Raw genomic sequence first — 20,555 nt, 5'->3', positions numbered from 1 at the left:
TTTTGCAGCATGAGCATAAATCACAATGGAAGCACTTCTGTTTCTGTGGTTGAGCACCTGACACTCTTTTGCGGGAAGCTTATGCAGTTTCTTGAAGCCACAGCTTTGTGTCTTTCTGCTGAGCTTTCTGTTGCAAAAAACCTCCTCTGCAGTTCCTGTGCAAGGTGAACAAAGAACAGTTGCATTTACCCTGTGGACCCTGAACACACCATGTACCACGCTGCGTTCATTGCTGCTCGATTAAGCATGCTGTAAAACAAGACATGGCCAACTCCATGTTCCTTCACCCACTGTGTAGGCATGCACTTTCCGTTCTATTAAGTCAGTGCTACATCCCAGGTGGTTGTAGTCAGTGACTTTTGGGCTTCTTTTCATGTCCTCCAACTCCACTTTGAGGTACATGGCGCTGAAAAGACAGACAGATTTCTCTGTTTTGGGTGCATATGCCATAAGTAAAGCCCTGCCAGCTGTGAACACTTGCATGGAAAATTCCCTGTGTCATGAAGCAGCTTTGACCATAGGTTACATCCAAACTTTACATGCCTGAAGTAGCCTGTCCTTCCTTACAATCTATTTGATGTGCGAATTGCAAAAGGTGTGACTTTCAAATGTGGTTTGTCCTTTTTGGTCTTAATATATTCAAACATATTGAATACATTAATATATTCAAACATATTGATTTGACTATTCAAACTTGATAAGCAGTGTTTTGTAATGATATGCACATATTGTGATTGGCTTTCCCACTCCTTTTCCAACCAACAGTCGATCCTTTTCTTTATTTCCTTTCTGCCCTCTTTGTGTAGTGCCATAAAGTGAAACGTATAGACCAGGGAGTATATATTGTTTATCAAGTTGGGACATAAATCTAATTGAATGTTAGGTTGTTAAGGTAAATACAGTCTTTTATTTTCATCCCCCTGTCTGACCTGAAATTTAGGGTTGGGAAAAATGGTCATATATTTGTGGGGGGAAAACAATTGTAGGTGTAATCATCATCTGGATGAATCACTGACAGCATCCAGAAGCTCTCTCCTGCTTGTTTCACGAGCCGTGCATCTCTGTCAGCACCGCTGTCTCTTCAACCACATGTAAGCTGCCGTCATGCCCAATCGCAAGACTTGATGGGGGGAAAAAAAGAACTCACTGGAGTTTTTTTTCTCAACCGGAAGTATTTGTTTGACTTTACCGATCAGTGGAAGGCAACTGTCTATCAGCTGATCAACTGCTGTGTGAAATCATTTCAGTATCAGACATGTGGCAACGCTGACAATTTTATTTCATTATGAATATAATTTTTTGCAGTACACTCAGTGAAAAAAATTTGGGGGGTCAGGTGGTTCTTCTAGTAGAGCATTTCCACTAGAAGACATAGGCCACATTTACAGAAGAGTTTCCTTTTAATTCAGAATAAAAATGAAATCCTTTTAAAAAAAAAAACTTAAAAATGACCTTGTAAACGCCTTATTCTGAATTAAAGTGACTATTTTGAACACTTAAAAGGCAGTTAAAGATGTTTTCCATATAAACCTCAATTTGGAATCACAGTTTCAGTCAGAGGCTTCTTCAAGTCCACTGCAAGGCGGAAAGATACAGGATGTCCTTCCCATCAGCAGCCGCCACCCTTAACAACAATGATTTAACTGTCTGTTATCATTTTTTTTTTCACCCGGAGAGGGAAAAAAAACTTCCAGCAACAACCTTATTTTCCTTTGGAATAAACACAGCATTTTTCATATCATATTATTTTTATTCATCGTTTTTATAAATCCTACACTGCTCCTGGCTAGCTGCATGTTTTACTTTGGAGAAAATGCCTGTGGATTATATCAGTGAAGCCTGAAACAAATATTTTGTTTGAAACATGAATTATGATCAACATTGCATTACTAACCTGAGGAATAGCTGCTGTTCTCATTGATCACAGGATGCATCTCTACAGATTGACATTGTAATTACCCTCAGACGTGCCAATTGTTTTTGTTTTGTTTGTTTGTTTTCTCTCTTTTTTTCCAGTATGTTTCTGGTGATCAGCGCCTGCATCCCTGGTGAAGGAAACAATGCCATGTTCACACACAGTCTCATTAACCGTCCCTAATTATCTCTGACTACACCTGAGCAGCTAGCAGCTCCAATAATGCACACACACAGTTTTCTTTCCCTTGTTTTCCCTGAAGTCATTAACATTCATAAGGGGGAAGCGGGGGAGTTATTAAGAGGAATCCTAAATATATTGCAGTCAAGCATCCAGTGCTTTTCTGGATTCTGCAGCACTAGGGAAACTTGGACATACACTCATTTTAAATGAGGAGTTTCCATTTTTATTCTTTTTCGGGATAGTTTAACAACTCACACAAACCGTTTTCAGCGACGGTTCCAGGGTTTGAAGATTTCCACTAAAGTGCTGTATGTTAATGCCGTCTTCTGTCAGGCCATTACATATTGGATTTAAGCCTTTTGCCCTGAAGTGTGGATTGAATCCCACACTTTACTCTCCCCCTGTTGGATGTAACTGCTGTGTTTGTACTTCATCAGCCCTCGTTCATGTTACTCAGAGATCTCAATTTGCAAACTATATAATCACCAGTTGTGATGTGAGCAAGTGTGTGCTTTACAGCAGTCATCATCATTATTTTTCTTTCTATATCTGGCGAAATCATAAAACTCCCAAAAGTTATTCGAACTTGCAGGGTGTTCAGAAAGCCTGAAACTAAACTGGGTTCAAGAAAAAACAACTGGTCATAGAAGGATGGACGACAGGTGTAAAAAAAAACTTGCTGCATATCTGAAAATTACTCTAAGAAGAAAACGCCATGTATTCACTCTTACAATGGAAGTGTTGAGATGTTATCAAATATTTTACTATGATTATATCAGTAATTTAAAACAGCTGATCTCTTAATAATTAATGAATAATACATGTTGTGGTTTAGTTTCTTTCCATTGCCTAAACTTCCCAACAGTACCGCTGTTCTTCTCACTGTTTGTCTCTCGGGTGAAAACTGCTGCCCGTAGTACAGTTTTCATACTGACAAAAGCACCCCAGCAGTGAAAAGCACCCTGCAGATGGTGTGTTTACATTATTACCCTTAATAACTTACTAAAAGCCTGAACTGTCTTATAGGAAAAAATGACATATCATAGAAAGTGGGATTTTATTCAAGATTATTCTGATAAAAGCACCTACTAAAATAACGGTTATATTTTTATTCTATTAGAAACAACCTTTTATATCTACTTGCTTTGAGTACACATACATGACAGCTGGCATATTTGTGCTACGGTGTCTCTAAATGGACAAACAACTCTGTGAACTGAGAATCCTTTGAGTTTTAAAACTACAATTGCAGCTTTGTTTGATGGGAACTTCCCTGTTCGGGAAAATGAATGCCTTCAGAGGCACATAGAAGACGACAGTACACATTTGCAGTGATGAAGTAGTTACCTGTAGTGCAGGTGTTGCTACACCTAAGGCTACAGAATCCACTCACATAAAATTGTGTTAATGACCGGGAGAATTTTGGACTCTAATTGCCACCGTATACTCACAGCCATACTTGGCATTTGAAGTCATTGTTATGCCCATTTTATACCTCTAGATGTCTGTAATTCTTATGCATGGTACCCTTTTGAAGCGGTTTCCTCTTTTGGTTGATTTTAAAAGAATAAGTTTATTGATTGAGTCATCAGTCATAGCCTCTGATATCAAACATTTTTTGTCACTAGGTTACAAGTCAGGCCTTACTTTTGCAAACAAACTCATTTTTTGGAAACAAGAAAACAATCTGCTGGATAATACTTCAGTATGTGTGTATATATATATATATATATATATATATATATATATATATTTAGTTTACTTCATGTGGTGTGTAAGGTGATTATACATTGTTTTAACCTTGCAAATTAACCAGAAACATGAAAATAAAACGTGCAAGGAACAGGCCCTTTAACTTCATCTTAAAACACAAATTGTAACATCTGTAAATAAAATGGGAACAATTGCCAATCATTCCTAATTCCTTTCCTTGATTGGCAATCTTTATTTTTTCCATTCTTGTCCAGAACAGAAAAATAGACTTGTTTTTGGCTGAAAATATTCCTCTGTGGGAAGTTCACAGGCAAGTAGCTGCTGTGAAGTCTGGTTTTAAGAGACGTTTACAGCTTCTCATAACTTCCAGTGACAGCAGACAGGGGGATGACGCAGGTCTGCTCAGTGTACATTTGGCTCATTTGTTCATTTCTCTCTGTATGTATTCAGCTAAGAGGCTATTTAAACTTTGCAAACAAAGAGTTTCTAACTGAGTGGTTAGTTGTTCTGACTAAGGGAAAAGGAATTACAATGAGGAAATGGATGAGAATAGCAGAGATGAGAAGCTACTGAAATGAAAGTTTTGAAGCTCCGTATTGACTGCCAGCAGTAACCATGCTTGATCAGTAGTATAAAGTGACAACATGATACTTCAAACCTGATTCAACAATATGCAGATCAATCGAATCCGGTTATGGAATTCTATGCAAACATTTTTGTTTTTATTATTCATTTATTATTTTTTATGCACACTTTGTTGCATTTGATTATTTATTTATTTCATTTTTATTTTCTTTTGGAATTATGAAATACTTATATTTCATTAATATCTTATTTAATATGAATTAAGACTTCAGTTCAGATAACCTGGAATAAAATAAGTTGTTTGGCTATTCAGTAAGGCGTCTAATACATTCTTTCATTTTTTGCTTTGCCTTTGTTCATTTCCAGCCTCCTAAAGTCAGATGTCTGACCAGAATATGGCATCCAAATATCACAGAGAATGGAGAGATCTGTTTGAGGTACTTTCATCTACTTGTTCCATGACTTGTCCTGTATTTTTTACTGTCTTTTTGTGTCTTAGTGTGTAATGTTGTTAATCCTGCGAAATGTGTAATGTTGTTAATCCTGCTAAGAAACTATCAGAACTCTGTAACTGCTCTGCTTATTGTAGCTGACTGTGAGCTAATGGTCCTTGACAAGATGTCTTGAAGTTCAGGAGGAGAAAAATAATTTTTAAAAAAAAAAGAAGAGGACTATCCTGCATAAACAACTAACCACATTTCCCTTTTTTCTGCAGTTTATTGCGGGAACATTCTATTGATGGCACAGGGTGGGCTCCAACCAGAACGTTAAAGGTAATTCAGTTACATTTACTTGGTAAAAAGGGCTTTTATGTTCATAGATATAATTCCCCTGAAGAGCCTCACACATACAGATAGTCCCCCTACAGGCTTGCAAAGCAAAGCAAGGGATCTATTCTGTTCAGACCACGATCTGTGCCTCACTGTTAGACTGCTACTTATCTGCAGGAACAGAAAGATTTGAGGCCAGATGATGCTGAGAGCCCAATCTGGCCACATTTGTTATAAAACTCTGAAGAGTTGATGGCTATTGTAATGACTCCCCATGAAATGAAGTTTCCTTCAACTCCAGACACTTCTTAAGTCTCTTAAACAGACAAGATGAAGGCCAACAAAACATGACAGGGGGTGTTTGAAAACATTTAATATCCAAATGTTACAATAAGTATCTTTTGAATATCTGTATAAGGTAAACCTACATGAAATGTTTTTTATACTTGTATGTAAAAGTATGCATTGACTCTTATGGAGCTCCGCCATTGGTGTTAACGCTGACTGTGCTTCTTAGTAGAGACCCAACACTACATTTGCAACACTACAGCTCTCTTGTAGTTATATGTAATAAAAAAACATTTCGTTTTATAAACTTGTATAATTAAAAATACATATCTTTCAATGCTTATTCAGTTGTGTGCACTTGTTGCTTTGAATGTTTGACTTTGTCCTTGATTCTAATGGGACACAGCAAAAAAAAGCAGCTTCGCAGACAAAAAGAGGACATGTATTTCCAGGGGTCAGCTGTCGTCATGGCTACACATAGAAGTTTAAGCAACATATTTTCTGATTGGGTACTTGTCATTGAATTTGTATGACTACATTTAGGAAACTTTTAACTAAGCAGATAAATAAAAAATGTGGTAAAATCTGTCCTTGGGTCAGTCGGGTCCATAGTTACCACACAACTAACAACATTTTACACATTTATTGAAGCGATCAGAAATGGGTAAACATCTGGAAAAGGCATCTGGATGGCAGATGTTTTTAGCGGTTTTCTGGTTTCTGAGATTTACCAGTGAGCGCTCAGGTTGAGGATCTGTTGTTAAAAACTGGTGACAGGATTTCCAGGATGGATGCCAGCTACATAAGTATGAGGTGTATTTGTCTCAAGTGAGCGTAAAGGTTGTTAAATCTTATCAGCTAGTTAGTAATGCCAGCATAATCTCAAATACGATACGCTGTGTCATGCCGAACTTCCAAGTCATGAGTTGGCATTTGTTTGCTTTGATTGATTCGGAAATGCAGCGGCTTTGTATGATAATTGTGCCATGCAGTTCCTACAATTTGCAGTTGGCGTGAACACAGAATAAAGGAGACTGCTTAGGAGAAAGTGGTCTCCATATTATATGATACCAGTTCAAATCTGAGTCTGAGGTTGTCCATTATGTGCATTTCAAAGCACCTGTATGTTCGAAGTGCAACTTAAGCGGACTGTGGTTAAAAAAATTAGACAAATATTAACCTTGTTATCATAAGGCATTTTTGATCAGTTTCCTGTTGAAATTATCATATTCAAAACAATGATTTATTATAAATCTTTGTCCGGTTATACAAAGAGGAACTTTATATATTTCACTGATTAGAAAAATATCTCAGCACACTATCAGTCAGCCTTTACAGTCTACCAGTCACAGTCCAAGGGATGTTGGGATAATGTCCAAATTCATCACAGAAAAACAAATTACGTTCCAGAAAGATGTAAACCCAAAGCTTGAATACTGTACCAAGACTGCACACTCCTTTGTCTTTTTTTTAAAGTGTCTTTATCGTGCACATTTCAGTCTAATTTATTTTAATATGCAAGTCCAGAAGGGCAAGAAACAATCAAGCACTTTTCACAAACCCCTTCATAAATTTTGTATTGATCCTCTCAGATCAGCCTCTGAAAGAAACAAGCAAACAAAGAAAGCTGCGTCTGATTGGTCAGCTGCTCGGAGTACGTATACTGAGCAGTGAAGGTGGGCGTGGCTTTCTTCTGGTGAACGTTCACAACCTAGAGAAGATGACCAATCACAGAGTCCCCTCCACCTGGACGTTACTAAAATTCTAAAGTAGAAAAAACCCTCTTAATCGTTTCCATCACCATGGAAACCAAACAGAGTGCTAGAAATATTCAAACATGCGTTTAGATGATTAAAAAATTGCACCACTCTCATGTCTGATGAGTATCCAACACTATAACACAGTAGAAAGCTCAGAAAATTGGAAATAGCATGATAGCTCCTTTAAACAACGGTACCTTCACGACTCATTTCGAACTAACGCAGTCAGAGGAGACACAGTCATACTTTTTTTTTTTGACTGTACTATAACTTTTTTCCACTAAACAGCAGAGGTAAGACAGACCTTTATGCTTTGTAAAGTGTTTTTGGTTTTTTTTTTGCCACTCTTAAGCTGCAAGTTCCCTGAGATCCCATTGCACAGTAATGAAATAGACAATTTGTTTCGTAATAGACAGTCTCTCCTTTCACATGGTGCCATGTTTGTTCAAGTGGAAAAACTGTCAGAAGCTCTTCAGTGAATGTGGGGTTTTTATGTTTTTATCACATGGCCATGTAATTGCCTGAGGTTTCAATTGTGTTTCCTTTGTATGTCTGCGGTAGTCGAGTATTTTTGCTGAGTTTTTCTTCACCATTTTGGTGTGCAGCATGTCAGGCTTGGTGTTTCCTAGCATGTGCAAAAACCATTGGTGCTACACACATCTCAGTCATCCCCATGTGGAGGTGGCACCCTTGAAGATTGATTTTCTGTTTCCAAAAGGGGTCTTAAATACATAATTATGATATGAAACTTGCAAGTCAATACAGCTGTCATGTAGGTAGTTGGTTACAGCATGATGTTTAACATAGCAGCTGCATGAAGCTGAGGTCTGAGGGGAATCTGCAGATTTACTCACATTCAGCTTGCCTGTTTTCTTTGTGCTAGTCTTTGCTGTGTGTTCTCGCTTTAATTTAAAAAGTGTGTTTTGTTTACTTAAAGGTAGGTGTGGATATGATCTTACGCATGAGCGTGGCGAAGCTCAGGGTCATGTGCGTCATCAAGTGTCGCTGTGTGTGCACAAAAATATGTGAGAAAAACAAAGTGCAAAAGCTGCAAATCACAAAGGACTGTTGAGTGGGTGATGCTGTCACTGGTCACCACTCTTATCTGCTCCACTCCAACCCACAGATGAAATACCTTTACAGTTAACGCTTTTATTAGAGACCTGTATTCTCTAGCAGAAATGTTGTGATTATGCAATTTTACCTTGACTTATTCTATGTTTGTTTAACTCTTTGACTGTCTTTAAATGGGCAACATCACCATTGGGGTTAGAAAATGTGGAAGTGCATTCTTTGGATTTTAGGAGTGTCTTTCGTTTTTTATTATTATTATTATTATTATTATTATTACTTAGAAAGTACCCAGAAATTGTACTTGGGAAGATATTTAAAATGCAGATTAATATTTATAAAACATGTTATGGACAGTAGCTGATAGTACAGAGAGGAATTTAAGGAGGAATTTAAGTGATGATGGGCTTCCAGGGAGATCTTGTCACACAGTCAGGCTGTGCTCACACTGCAGGTCTCAAAGGTCAATTCAGCATTTTTTCTGAAATTTAATTTGGTCTTTTTTGAGGTTGCTTACATTATTATTTTAATGCAACCATCATCAGACTCCACTATTAACAGTCCATGAGGTGAACTGCATCTACAGGTAAAGGTGAGACGTCACACTCAGTGTGCTGTTATTACAGAGTTTACATTTATTTTGCCACATCCCGTCTCTTCTGCCACAGAACTGTGACGTCTGTCTCACTTCAGTGGCATAAAAGTTGTATGAAATGCAACGTGACCAGCAAAAGCAACCATATTAGAGACGCCCTCCCGTTGTCGTTTTACACCTGTCCTGCAGCAGTTCCACTGGCTTTCCATCAAATACCGTAACATTTACAAAATCTTCTCACCTTCAAGGCCATCAACAACTTCAACCGTCTGCATCACACTTAGCTCCATCACACTGACGTATCCAGGCGTTGCCTCAGAGCCTCCCTTCTACATCTCCTTCCCACCTGCTTGCTTATCCACCATGGAGTCTGGAGCCCTCCGCTACTTGGAATTCTCTGCCAGTGGACATAAAACCTTCAGATTATCTCGCCTCATTCAAATCCCACGTCGAAACTTTTAGACAGACCTATTCCCTTTAGTTCTGGGACTATAACCACCTCAATGTTGCAGCCACATTGCTGCTTTTACGATACAGTATTTTATGTCGTGTTGTTTTTACGTGTTCTTTTATCTTGTCTTTTGCACAGCGACGCTAATTGTCCTGAAGGGCACTTTCAAATAAAATATATTATTATTAATTTAACTTTTTTTTTTTTTGATAGGGTGAATACCTATAGTTGTTTTTCATTTCTTTCCCCATTTTGGTTTTATTTTTTGAAAACATAATAGTTCATTACATATTACTCTTTGTAATTATAGATATTAATGCAGGTTGTATTTATATATGTCTGTTTGATTCCCTCTCATCTGGTCTCAGTGACTTCCTTTTAATTTTATTTGGCAAATCACCTGAGACCAATATATCTACCCAAGTCTGTATGTTTTAAGTCACCATGCTATCATAACAGCTTTCTTTAAGCTTTAGTAGTGGAGCAGAGTGAAGGGGGAAACCATTGGACATGTTCCTCCATTTGCTTTTCATCAGCTATGACTCAGACGTGCAGGGTGGTGGTGGGGGGGGTGCTGCACAAATAAATATCCAGGTCACTGCGCTCAGCTTGACTAGTCCTCTCCATGGAACTGATTGGCTTATTGTTCGTGCTCCGGCAGCTGTAATGAATATTTTTCCGTCCAGGAATCTGCTGTTTAATGCCACAGCGGCAGGTGAACTGGCCAAGTCAGTTTGATGTTGGATCCACAGGACTCTACCAAAGCAAAGCTTTCCCCATGTTTCTTTTTTAATCTTATCATTATTACTCTTTTTGTATTTACTTCTTTACCTTTAGCTTCAGCTTGGCATAAAAAGTATGCGATAACTTAAACTATATGTATATTCAACATTTTTTTTTGTCATCTTTAAGGAGTAAAAACCCACCGACAAACAAATAAACAATTAAGAATTTAATTTAGCTGAGAAATAATGAAAAATAGGTATCTTTTGGAATGAGTACACTTTTCAATGGAATTTTAGCATGTGTGATAGTCACACAGGGGACTTTTATTATGATTGTTTTTTAATTAGTTTTCTGTTGTGCAACTTTAGTTTTTTATCTCTCATTACACAAAACTGACCTTTAAAATGCCACAGTTACAGCGTTTCAACACATTCAGATTTCATAGCATCATCTAATTATGTAAATTAAATGTGTGCATGTGGAGTATATGAAAGATAACTAAATGAAGCCTTGGAAGTATTATTTTGCAATTGTCAATCATCTGTGTAGCTGCACACTGGACCAAAGTATTTTCAGCCTTTCATGATGTCCCATTTTACATTCCTATTGTGTCACTTTGTTTTAAAAATGAACCGTTCCTCTCTGTAGAAACTGGATGACAATAAAGCCAAAAGCTGCAGCAACAGAACGTACTCATGAAGCTGTATTTATAAAAGGATTATTTACCACTACGATAGAGAAAGTACTCTACATTGTTAATCAAAATCATTAAAATGGTACAGAAAATGTATGAAAGGTAGGTTATACCTGTTCTATAGAGTATAATAATATTGTAATGACATATATGATTAAAAGTAAGGCCATTTTTTGTCCTACATCAAAATATATGTGAGGAATGGAGCTGCAGTTTATATTTATGTCAAATATAGTGCTTTACGTTCAGTCTGCAAAGATACCTTTAGTGTGTAAATATATTGATGTTGTTAGTTTTACTGTTAATACACAAAAGAAAAGATCCGCAAGAATATTGCTATATACTTAATAGATATTTGACTCTTAATGGGTGGAAATGAGCTGCTTAGTAAAGGTCTAAGCAGAAAGATGATTTTTTTTTTTTTTTATTGCTTTGCTGTTTTGGTATGTTTAACCCTTTGATGCATTGACTCCACAGTAGACAAATTTTAAAGGCTGTTTTTGAATATGTATTTATAAGTGAGGATGGAATATTTGCAATTTCTTGCAAAACTATATCCACTTCAGTGAACAAAAGGAGAGTCACCCAACACACTGCCACTCACTGAGGAAAAAACAAATAAATAATCTCTTATAAACATGTGCATGCAATTACCAACGATGTGATTAACAGATACCTGTCACTTTTTTTTTATTTTTTATTTTTTAGAATATTTGTAATATATAAATATGACAATATATTATTTCATAAGCATTTCTATAGATAGATAAATACACTAAATAGAAAGTCAAATAATATTGAAGACAAAGAAAAGTGTCTCTGTACACGTCTGTAGACGTAAAATATTGCATGTAAACTAATATCACATTGGTTTTTTATTAATTCGTGCATCAGAGGGTTAGGGAGTCAAAACCACATCTATAAAAGAAATAAGCAGTTATGGAAAGGAAAATGACCTTTTTAAAACCTTGTACTTTAATGGGAACCTCCTGCATGTGTCAGACAGTTTTGAGCTCTCTTCTCGGTGTAAAGTATTTATTTTAAGCCTAGATTTTAATCCCATTTCAATGCAGTTAAAATCTGGGCTTTGGCTAATCCATTCCACCTCAGTTCTTCTCTCTGACTTACGACAGATTGGATTGGCAAGTAAACAAAGTAAGATGATCCTGTCAAAGGGTTCAGTTACAGTTCAACCTTTGGACAGATGGTCTCACATCTTATGACATAAGGTCAGCTAGTGTCACTAGTTTAATCAGTGAGTCAGAGCCCTTTTGTCCCCCAGACAATACAATATCCACAACTGTTCTTCACATCTGGCTTGAAGTTATTCTCTTAATACGATGTTTAGGAATGAATCAATTCATTACAGATTTTCAGGTCACAGAACCTTCTGTTTCAGTCAGAGGAAACCTAAAGTTTAGTCGTATTTAATAAAAAACAAAACAATGATGACAAATATTTTTTTAACCAATAAAGTGGTTATTAGAAAACACAAATCATGGCACCACAACAAACTCCTGGTTAGTGTGTTTGATGCATACCATCAAAAAGTACCAGAACTCATCAACTCGACAAAGCGGGCATTAAACAGTGGTAACAGGGAGGCTGAAGGGGATCTTAAAGCTCTACAGCAGACTGCTCTGTCTTTTCAAACAACCACTTTCAGCTGCATAACTGGGTTTAAGGAGGAAAAAAGAGATTGCTTCAATGGCCAGAAATAAAAAAGAGAAGTACCAAGCAAAGAAAAATGGACCAAACATCTCTAATTTTTTTTCTTTTCATCCATTGACATCTATACTGCATGTATAGAAAACACTCCTCACATCCTGAGAAGACCATCCCCTCAGTGAAGCATGGTGGTTGCTACATCATGCATTAAAACAGGTTAGAACTGAAGGAATGACCAGATGTGTGTGTTAAACACTGTACTATGCGCTCACATTTATTACTATTTTGCCTTATTTTTGTTTGTTTGACAAAGTTGACAGATATTTTGCAACGATGCAATGGGGAGTGGGGATGCTGAAAAACGAATGCTTGTAAAGGACTGTGTTATTTGTCATTGGTACCCAGCTGTTCTGGTCATGTCCTTAAACGAGTGATTGATTTAACGGAGATAAAGTTGATTTAACAGGAAGGAGAAAGTTTTTTTCTTTTTTTGTTCCTTTGTACAAACAAAATGTTAATATATTCCAGCTAATTTATGGCATACTGCATAAATGTTTTCATAGTTCTCTGACTTTTATATCTTTTACTGTCTTTGTCTCTTTAGGATGTCGTTTGGGGATTAAACTCCTTGTTTACAGTAAGTTTAACTTTCTTAGAAGTTTTCTCGTACACAAGTAAATAACACTAGTGTCAACACTTTACCTTGACTTCAACCATCAATACCCAACCCCAACCTTACCCCCCCGCTGCCCTCAAAAGGCTTTTGAAAGGGTGTGATAAATTACCTTACATCTATAACATGTGATTAATTCATAGTATTACCTTTAGTTTCTAGGTGTAACAATACATCAATCTACACTGATGCATCGATTTAATGACCAACGATCCAGTTGTTAATGTTGATCAAATAGCATAAAATGTGCTTAAGAAACAACACATGGATTTTTCATTTCCTTTGTTCAGACAACAAAACATCTTGTTAAATTTTAATGAGCAAGGAGCTGAGTTTCAGAGGTGTGGTGTGTAACCATGATGAATTCAGACTACACTGCTTTGGTTTATAATAAAGTTTTGAACAATTTTGTTTGACACTCCAAATAGGAGTAAACATGTCAGTAAAGCTATGGTGTATACTAGACACAATTAAGTCTCCCACATTTATAGAATGTTGCACACACAAACCATTCATCTAAACACAGATCGGATTAAACAACATCTTTGTTTATCCCTTTTCACAGCTGTAATTAGACCCTAATTTCTGTCTAGGGAAGGTGTCTTCCCCATTACAAAGAACACTTTGAGGTAATAGGAAGATTAAAGCGAGAAAATTAGATTACACATTACATTAGAGCGATGCAGGACCAGCTCTCTAAATTCTCCTCTCATAATGATAGACTGGCAGGTAGTCATTAAATACCTTTCAAGAATATTGATGACTAATTAGATTTTGGCTGAAAATGGTGAAGAAAATACTAAATGCTGCTAAATGCGTGTATTAATGGGCAAACAAATAAGAAGTTCCCAGTGAATTTAAGTCCAAACATAAAAACATCCATATAAAACAAGGTAAATGCTACAGCTAAAACATCCATTAAGTAAGACGCTTTTTTAACTCAGTCAGTTTTTGTAAGTTTATGCTAAATGCAAGCTTGAATCAGTCTGTCATGTCTTAGCCTGAGGTCAACGTGTAGTCCATGATGGGAATCGACACGTGTACGTCATGGTCATGCCCTAAATCTTCCCACTTAATCAGAAAATGACCCCCAAGGCCACCCTCTTTATCATCTCTGCAAACATTCTGGCCTCTCTTGTTGTGCGTTGCCTCTCTGAGGCGTGTGTGTAATTAAGCTGCATTGTTTGTCGTCGCTGCAGAAGCTGGGGTGACATTGCAGACAGCAAATGGTGCTGAAGTGGGTTAAGCTTCCTAGGGCAATTTTTCTTAATTAACTGCATTTGACCCGCAGATAGGCTTCAAAAGCCTGAAAGTTCTTCAGTTTAATGGGAGAACTTGTGAGCGGTTCTGGCTAGAGTGAAGTATTGTTGCCTTTGACGTGCTAAATATTGGTGCTTTTGCCGCTTTTTCTTTTCTTTTCTTCCCTTCTTACCTGCTTCTCGTCACCTCCTCTGCAGGACCTGTTGAACTTCGATGATCCTCTGAACATTGATGCAGCAGAACATCATCTGAGAGACAAGGTGAGAAACATGCAGGATGTTGCAGCTTGATCTTTGTTTTCTGTTTAACCATCAGGCTAAAGGTTGGCACAGACTGTAACCTTTGAAATGTGTATGACTGGTGTCTCAGAAGCCCTCCAAATCATATTTGTATCATTGCTTCTTTGGATATTTTATGGAGAAAATGCATTTGGACAACACATTTTTCAGATATTAGCTGTGGGATACAGTGGGATTTGTAGGAGGAATTATGTGACAGTAGAGTGTTTTAGTCTGGAGCTGCTCAGCAGCAGGTCTGACACTGCAGTAGCTGTGTTGTACTTCCCTAAAGCTTTATGTGCATGAGTTATTTTTTTTTAAAGGTACTCTGTCATGCATTACCACTAAATGTGGTTCCTCTTCAGCAGACAGCAGATTCTACAATTAACATATCAGCTTATGAGAGCAGAGTTGGGAATCTTTGCACTTGAGTTATAAAAGTGCTTTTTGAGTGATTACATCTAGTATCTACTGATGGTAAGCAGTCGAACCATTAAACCAGTGGAATCATAGAATAGATGGGATGAACCACATTAGGTGAGTTGAATTTTTTTTTTTTTTTTTCCAGTAAAAATTTTACAAGTTAAATAAATTTTCAGACATCTTATAGGATACAAACATAAATTTGGGTACAAATATGCAAATGACACTTCATAACTGGGGATGCACAGATTATCACAGGTTACATTTAATGGGATATTGCATAAGAATTATTCCCGTCTAACGTTAAAATCATGTTTCTACATTTAATGTGCCATCAACTTTCATATTTCCTGTATATTTAACCAGAAAGTTAAGTATCCTTAGTTAATGTATACATGAAAGTATCCATCCTTAGGTAAAGATTGTGTGATGGGCTGAATTGTTTGTAAGGGTTGAATCATTTATTTTCATACCAAGTTTCATTTAGACGCTGGCGTTAGATGGTAAAACAACAGACAAGAACAACTGTCAGTACTGGCTACTGGCCATTGATCAGATTACTATTTTTAATGTTAGTATGACACAGAATGTCATAATAGAGTCATTCCTACCAGTAGGCTGTAAAACTGATTATTACCGAGGCCACATTTCTAACGTGTGAGCTCATGGCAGCATGCAGCGCAAACCCGGCTTTGCCTACCAGCTCTATCTTTTGATTTACTGATGTGTCATGTGCCTTCTGGTCATTTTAACAAACACCTACCATTATTACTGATGTTTTTTCCTACTGTACACCCAGCCAACAAATATTGTACCTGCCAGCATTTCTCAGCCTTCATTCTTTATTCGTGTTGTGAAAACATCAGATTTTCAACACCTCAAGAGAGAGGAAAAAGAAAAACCGTGTGCCCTGGTTACAATTCTGTTATAAAATCCCAGCGAGCCCCACATTGCCGGCAGCGCTGTAGCTGAACATTTCGTCACAGCGGACAGTGGAGCAGGTTGTGCCAGCAGGAGGTTCAAAATTGGTTTGCTGATAACTTCAGTGGCAGCCTGCCGCAGAGACTCGTGTTGCAGCGTTGTACACGCGTGCTGCACGGTGACATTACCGTTACTTTTATCTGTTTCCACCTCCGTTAGTCTGAACTTCTGCATGCAATGTTCAATCACTCTGTTTGCCTCCATATCACGATGTAAAAATAAAATAAAATCCATTAAAGGCGAACCCTTTTTACTTTTGGAAGGTGTTACATAAATCAATTTCCTGTAACTTTAAGTGCTACTTTCCCGTCCCGGCGCGCTTCTCTAGAGTCACAACAACTGAAAACACAAAGTCGTCCAACCGTGACCCTCTCCCACTGAGTCACAGCTTGCCATAATCAACTTCAGCAGTGAGTGGATAGAGGTGTGGGAGGGTGTGGGTCGCCACACGGGCAGACTTTTGTGTGTGTGTGTGTGTGTGTGTGTTTGCTTGTGTGTGTTGAGGCTTCTGAAGTGGAGTGCTCTCGTGGCGGTGTTCTGAATACATTAACTGGCGAAATTGGCTGAAAGGAAGCGTTCTCACGGGGTGATGTAGTGCGAGTGAGTGTGTGTAGTATGTGTGTGCGGTTTGCCGGTAATAGTGGTTTTGTGCCATTGTTAGATGGGAGTGGGCTTTGTGTGTACACGCACTCGGGTGACAATAAGAGCGCAGGAAGGTCCAGCATCTTTAAATATTTTATGATTTTTATTCTGAAATCTCCATGTGATGTTTTCAGCTATCCTGAAATCTCAAATATATTTTCTCAGTGAATTACTGCGACATCCTGACTTTTTAAATGATATCTGTATCATTTTACACAAGATGTAAGATTCAACAGTGTGTTAGAAGTATACTAACACACAAGTTGCTGATCATTTCTCCTTTACTTGGTAATGACACAACTTTATGGTTTCAACTCTCTCCTTGAGTTGGAGTTCCACCCGTTCCCTGCTGGTATGTCCTGTAGCTGAAACATGAGGAGGGACATGGAAAAGAAGCTGTTGGGATCCTTTCATGGAAAGTTAAAAGTTAACAATTAAAAATTAAATCACTAATAAAACTTCAAATATATACATGTAATATACAGTCATCCTTAAAATGTATTTGGACCGTTCCTTTAACCTTCATCACACTGCATAATTTTTTTTTTCCCTTATAAAACTGCATTATTTTTCACAACAGAAAAAAAAAATCATGCCTACCTGTTTCAAAAGCAACACGACTCGATCGTCCTGCTCTGTCCCCCTTTGCATCTTTTACTTGGTCCGCATAGCAATTAGTCTCACGGACGAACAGCGTGATGCTCTTTTTGTTGAAGAATAGCTCAAACAGTTTCCTTTCATGACACATCATTGACTTATAAATGTGGCCCTGCAGGTTCACCAACAGTGAACTGTGTTACTGCATTTTGACGCATTTATTTTGCCGACAGCTGTCGAGGGCTTGCAAAAATCGGGTGCATGAATGCGCTGGCAGTGTGTTGAAAGTTAAAAGGCAAAATTCCCAATAGTTACTCAGTTAACTATAGACTGAAAAAAAGTAACAATAGAAAAATTAACTAAATTATAATTTAGTGAAAACTGAATTGTGTTAAAAAGAATTGTAAAAAAAAAAAAAAAATTCGTAGACAAGTTATTTAATTGTTCATCAAAATATAAGTTAACGAGTGACGTAAATTATAATAATTTTTCATGTTTGTTTGCTTGTTTTTTTTTTTTTTTTTTTAAATGTATTGAACCATAATTCAAAATGAAGGTCATGATTTTCATAAAAACTTTCATTATTATTTTTCTCATTTTCAACTTATGTCAGTGTCAGCTGTTTTTACCTTTATTATTATGTCATTTAGCTCAACCTGTCAGGTTGAATCCCCACCATGATCCATTCTTTGTTAACGCGAGGAAGCTGATTAATAGTTAGCTGTGGAAGGCACTCCTTCTGACATTTAAAGTTCTCTGAAACTTTATTATCTGTAAACACTAATTAACTTTTAATAAATATTGAGACATTTGCGACTGACTGCCGTGGATCTGGCATGCAAGAATGGGATTCTGCACACAGTTCTGTGTTGTTTTCCCTGGAAAATACTTGCTGTGTGATGGAAATACGTTTGTATCCTACTGCACTCTATGTAAGTGAAGCACTTCATGCTGGATATACTCCAAGGAAAAGATACTAGGAAGATGTTGGAAAGTAAAAAAGAAAGTATTTTGCTTTCATTTGGGATTTTTGTTTGGTGCTAGTTAGGGCTGGGCGATTAATCGGATTTTTATCTCAATTACGATCTGGGTTTTCAATAATCATAAAAATAAAAGGGTGCGATTATTTTTTTCTTTGCAGGTTCCTCTCCTGCTGTCTTCAGCTGCTAACCGAGCGTCTCTGGCGTTGCAGCGCTGTGCTGTAAACTCCTCCCACAACTGCTTTGGTTTCATTCAGACACTGTTCTCGCTAAATCTGGCGACTTTTTTTGTTAAAAGCGACGAGCGACAAATCTAGCAACTTTTACTGGAGTTATTAGAGACTTTTCTGGGTGTTTTGGCGACTGACTTGAAGACACATATTGTTCTGCAGTTACTGTCAAGAACGAGCAGCGGGAGCCTCTCCCGTCCTAAAGCACTCCCAGGCGGCCAGTCTCAGTCGGCTCCGGCTGCAGGTCGATGTAGAATAACTGCAGTAGGTTGAGGAAGTTCACCTCAACATAGTTTATACCATTGTCAGTGAGAACTGACTGCATTATTTTCGTATAAACGCACACGTAGTTCAGCAAGTTAAACAATGTAATGTCCCTCCGTTATGGGGCGTTACCATAGCAACGCGTTAATCAGCTGGTTCAGATCAGCTGTCAGGTCAGGTCAATGAGAGAAACACGCTGCAGCCTGACAGCGGTTGTTTGGCATAAAACGTACATCGAGTTGTAAAAGCGGATTAAACAAGTCAGAACAGTGCATTAGATGGTTATAATGCGCAACACGGAGTTGAGAACACTACGTATTTTTGTTTAAAAATACTGGAGAATTGTGTTAAATAAACGAGATCTCGATTTCAGTCAAAATAATCGTGATTATAATTTTTGTCATAATCGAGCAGCTTTAGTGCTGATTCACAGTTGGATGCCTGACTCTTGTATTTCCTTAAAGACAAAGGCCTCTCTTCACTTCATTGTTTGGGGTACCTGACCTTTATCATAGACATATTTATGTCTAATTCTCAGTGTTATCAGTGTAGCTCCTCATAGTTTTCTACATTTCCTCCTTTGTATACCTGAAAATGAAGTCTGGATCATCTCATTTCAATATATGACATGTTTTTCATTGCTAGTCGAATTGAAAGTCGTTCCTGTGGGAACCTGCTTGAACAAAACAGCTTTTTTTTTTTTTTTACCATCCACAATTTGCCTCAAATTCTTTGAAATTTTTCTTTTAATTTTAATTTTCTTGGCTTTCATACGGAGATAATTGATATTCAGTAGAGAAACACCAGGCCTGGACTCAAACTGCATCCATCAGTTTCAGCCTAAAACATAGATGGGACTTCTGCCCATCCACTCAAACGCTACCCAGTACCCCATTGTGTCGGCCCCTTTAGGAAGAATTGATTTTTTTTTGCTTTGTCCTCTGTTTAGACAGCAAGTGTGAGTTGTTCATGTGTCAGTGGCAAATCAACTGATTAGAGATCTCCGAGCAGACCAGCAGATGGGGAGGCTGCAGTGCCAGCAGTGACCTGTGGTTAAGGATAATGAATATGTGATTCTTGTGCAGAAAGGCTGAATGAGTCTGGAGGGAATTGTCTGGAGTGTTACAAGTGTTGTGTGCACACATGTTGCCATCTGAGAGTCCAGTTTTGTGTTTTTAGCTGTAATTCGAGTGAGTTCTGGATTGAATATGTTGTCATTTTGAGTTGTGACTTTTAAGTGATGAACTCAAGAGTTGTTCTTTTAATTTTTTTTTTTTTTTTTTTTGTCTGAATGCCCCAAATGTTAGTGGTTCGTTTACAGGTTGTGATTTATTTGCGTTATTTTTTCCATCACACCACGTTCTTATCATCTCTGTGCTATTCTAAATGGTGGTAAGTAAAAGAAAAAAACTTTACGTTGTGCTTTTATTTATTCATCTGTTTTATCATGTGTGAAGCAGATTATACGCCAAATGAAGACCCACAGACCCATAAAATACACATAAAACCGCTTTGCTCTAAAGTACTGTAGAAGATTCAATTTCTCCTAAACTTCTTCAGAGAGGAGTTAGATGGCATCTTATCTGGAAACATCACAAACTGGCTGAGAATGTGCACAGCCTGAGACTGAGGGTGACGAAAAATGCCCAAAACATCATCGATGCTCATCTCGTGAGCGCCAGTCGTAGCGGTGAGGTGAAATGTCTGTTCACAGCCCAGAGGATAATAAAAGATAAAATCCATTCTAGCCACAGCCTGTTCATGCTGCTGCCATCTGGCAACCAATAAAGGAGGTATCTGCTGCAGCA

The 20,555-nt window shown here is 37.6% G+C and overlaps 1 protein-coding gene across 2 annotated transcripts in view; it reads left to right on the top strand.

Moving 5' to 3' along the window:
* The window catches only part of ube2f (ubiquitin-conjugating enzyme E2F (putative)), a 68,547-nt gene that overhangs the window by 28,863 nt on the left and 19,129 nt on the right, over positions 1-20,555 (top strand). Inside the window, exons 6-9 of one of the 2 annotated variants that reach the window (XM_079254823.1) lie at positions 4,763-4,833; positions 5,112-5,169; positions 13,024-13,056; positions 14,550-14,612. In XM_079254823.1, coding sequence (XP_079110949.1) covers positions 4,763-4,833; positions 5,112-5,169; positions 13,024-13,056; positions 14,550-14,612 — 225 coding nt within the window. The remainder of the gene's footprint in view (positions 1-4,762; positions 4,834-5,111; positions 5,170-13,023; positions 13,057-14,549; positions 14,613-20,555) is intronic. The other variant, XM_079254824.1, reaches the window with a different exon arrangement.

The sequence above is a fragment of the Telmatherina bonti genome (assembly GCF_933228915.1).
Source record: "Telmatherina bonti genome assembly, chromosome: 15".
NCBI lineage: Eukaryota > Metazoa > Chordata > Actinopteri > Atheriniformes > Telmatherinidae > Telmatherina > Telmatherina bonti.
This window is presented reverse-complemented; position numbering and strand designations above follow the sequence as displayed.